Source organism: Tremella mesenterica, assembly GCF_000271645.1.
Source record: "Tremella mesenterica DSM 1558 unplaced genomic scaffold TREMEscaffold_15, whole genome shotgun sequence".
NCBI classification, from domain to species: Eukaryota; Fungi; Basidiomycota; class Tremellomycetes; order Tremellales; family Tremellaceae; genus Tremella; species Tremella mesenterica.
Genome location: NW_006711239.1, coordinates 364948 through 367358, shown reverse-complemented (window position 1 = coordinate 367358; position 2411 = coordinate 364948). Strand labels below are relative to the sequence as shown.

The following is a 2411-nucleotide window of genomic DNA, read 5'->3' as shown; positions in this document are numbered from 1 at the left end:
CCCCCCCCCCCCCCCCCCCCCCCCACCTGAGCCACATGTACAGACACAAGTGGTGAGAAACCTTGAGATACAAGCGGTATTCACCACAAGGAGACGAGGAGACAGCAAGGTCGTAGAACGGATCATATGATGGATGTAGGGGAAGTCCGGGAGAAAGACGAAAATGGTCTAGTAGTGATGGAGAAACTAGACGCACGGTCTGGTAGAAATCTCCGCGCCGGCAGGAGCAACGCCAATGATGGTTGACACGCCCCAACCTTTATGACATGCCTCTAAAGCAGATCGCATCACGTCCACATTACCCGTAGCGTCATAGGTGAAGTCACACCCTCCGTCAGTCTCGTCGATAAGATATTGAGTGATTGTTTTGCCATCAGGGAGGTCTTTGGGGTTGACAAAATCGGCTGGGAATCAGTGGAAGGACATCACCGAAACGAAACGAATCAAGGACGGGTCGAAGCTTATAATTCTCCTTGTCGACTAGTGGTGGGACTCCAAGCCAGGCAGAAAGACAGAGAAGACAAGAATTACTCACTCGCACCGAATTTCTTGGCCCATTCTTCTTTCTTTGGATTCGTGTCTACCGCGAAGACCCGCTTGCAACGTTTGGCCTTGCAACCCTGAAGGATGGACAATCCAACGCAACCGATACCGAATACAGCAACAATTGAGTCCTCTGTGAGGGTGAGCAACATGTCAACATGAATCATTTTCTCTCACTTCACCCACGACTTCCTCTTGTATACTACGGGGGTGGAGGAGTGGGGACCGGCCTGTGGCTAGGCTTCTCTGCAAAGGTTCAGGTGGTTTTGAGGTAGGAAGAGGTGTCCGAGTCCAATGACGAAGATATGTTGAAAGAAAGTTCACTCACCTATACCCGGCGTTTTGGTCAAAGCTCCGTACCCGGTAGTGATCCCACAACCTAGCAGACAAGCTTTCTCCAAAGGCGCTTTGGGGTTGATAGCTACCACAGAGAATTTCGATACGACGGTATATTGTGAGAAGGTGGATGTGCCCATCTGGAAGCATTAGTGTCCCTCGCTCGCGTTCCCCCTCGGAATATGGTGAACGATACGGGGATGCAACAGACTTGTCTAGGAAGCTGAACGAAAGAAGGCGGGGTAAAGTACAGAGAGAGGCATCGTGACGATGTTGAAGTACGGGTTGTGAGTATGGTAGTCTCAGATAGTGTACAGAGATGAATACGCACAAAATGCAAAATGTCCTGCCCTTTACATTTGAATCTGGTCGTCCCATCGGGCATCACTCCCTTTCCTTGCGTGGTCCTCACCCTTCCGCAGAGATTAGTCTTTCCAGACTTACAAAACTTGCATTCCCGGCATTCTGGCTGTCAACGCGAACGCTCCATTGTCTAACCTCTCCTCTGAACGCCTCTAAGATGAATAACCTTCTCGAAATGATGAAAGAATGCCGCAGCTCATTTCCAAGCGGCAGTGGCCAGATTCTACTGAAATAAACGATGGTGAATGGGAGGAACAAGAACAGTCAAGTCAAACTTACCAGCGGTATAAAGAGGAATGACATGATCCCCAACTTTGACATTGTCCACTCCTTCTCCTATACTCTCAACAATACCTCCACCTTCATGTCCGAGAATGACGGGAAAAGCGCCTTCGGGGTCTTTTCCAGAGAGAGTGTATGCATCTCTATGATTTCAGCACTGCTCGTTGCGTATCCTGCGTGCCATGACTTTAGTTGAGAGGTGCCTGCAAAGGGGGGTTTGAAGAAGGACCAACGTATGACAAATACCGGTGCTTTCTGTCAGTAATTACACTATGCTACTTCCGAGACACAAAGGGATCAAACGAAAGTATGAGAAGAGAGAAGACCACAGGTAGGATTGTTGTAGTGGAGTGAAAGAGGGATGAGGTGACGGGAAAGAAAGGAACTCACTAGAGAATTTTGATCCTTACTTCTCCTGCTTGCGGCGGAGCGACCTCTACATCTTCTATAGAAAGTGGTTTTCCTAGGTCATGAGTATTTCAATCACATATGAAGAGATAAGCACCATGATCGAGGTGACGAAGGAGGAGTTGGAGGAATGAAATTGAGTTACTGAGAGGAGGGGGAAAGGAAGGATCATTGAACAGCATACCGGCTTCCCAAGCTACGGCAGCTTTACAAGTGATAATCTGATCTATAAGCTCTGTATAGCCATTTATGAGATGATAAGAAGAGCAGACATACAGAGGGTGTCAAAAGTTTTCGGACAAGCCATTGTTGATTGATATTCTACGCAATAGGTTTTGATGAGCAAACTTGTCCACCTCATCACCCGGTATACACCGCCTCCTCCCAAACCTTTCGAAATCTTCTGTATCGCGGCACTTCTATTATCGCTTATCTGGCTCATCCAGTCTTACATGGGACTATCACTAGTACCGCTGCAG

At 48.2% G+C, this 2411-nt stretch overlaps 1 protein-coding gene across 1 annotated transcript in view; it reads right to left on the bottom strand.

Annotated features, from left to right (window-relative positions):
- TREMEDRAFT_70233 (uncharacterized protein) overlaps positions 1-2374 on the bottom strand; it is a gene marked incomplete at both ends in the record, with an annotated part of 4394 nt that extends 2020 nt beyond the window's left edge. The window contains 9 exons of the mRNA XM_007007802.1: positions 197-404; positions 536-676; positions 872-1019; positions 1211-1344; positions 1522-1667; positions 1758-1775; positions 1915-1987; positions 2117-2153; positions 2297-2374. Coding sequence (XP_007007864.1) covers positions 197-404; positions 536-676; positions 872-1019; positions 1211-1344; positions 1522-1667; positions 1758-1775; positions 1915-1987; positions 2117-2153; positions 2297-2374 — 983 coding nt within the window. The remainder of the gene's footprint in view (positions 1-196; positions 405-535; positions 677-871; positions 1020-1210; positions 1345-1521; positions 1668-1757; positions 1776-1914; positions 1988-2116; positions 2154-2296) is intronic.
- Positions 2375-2411: the final 37 nt, after the last annotated feature.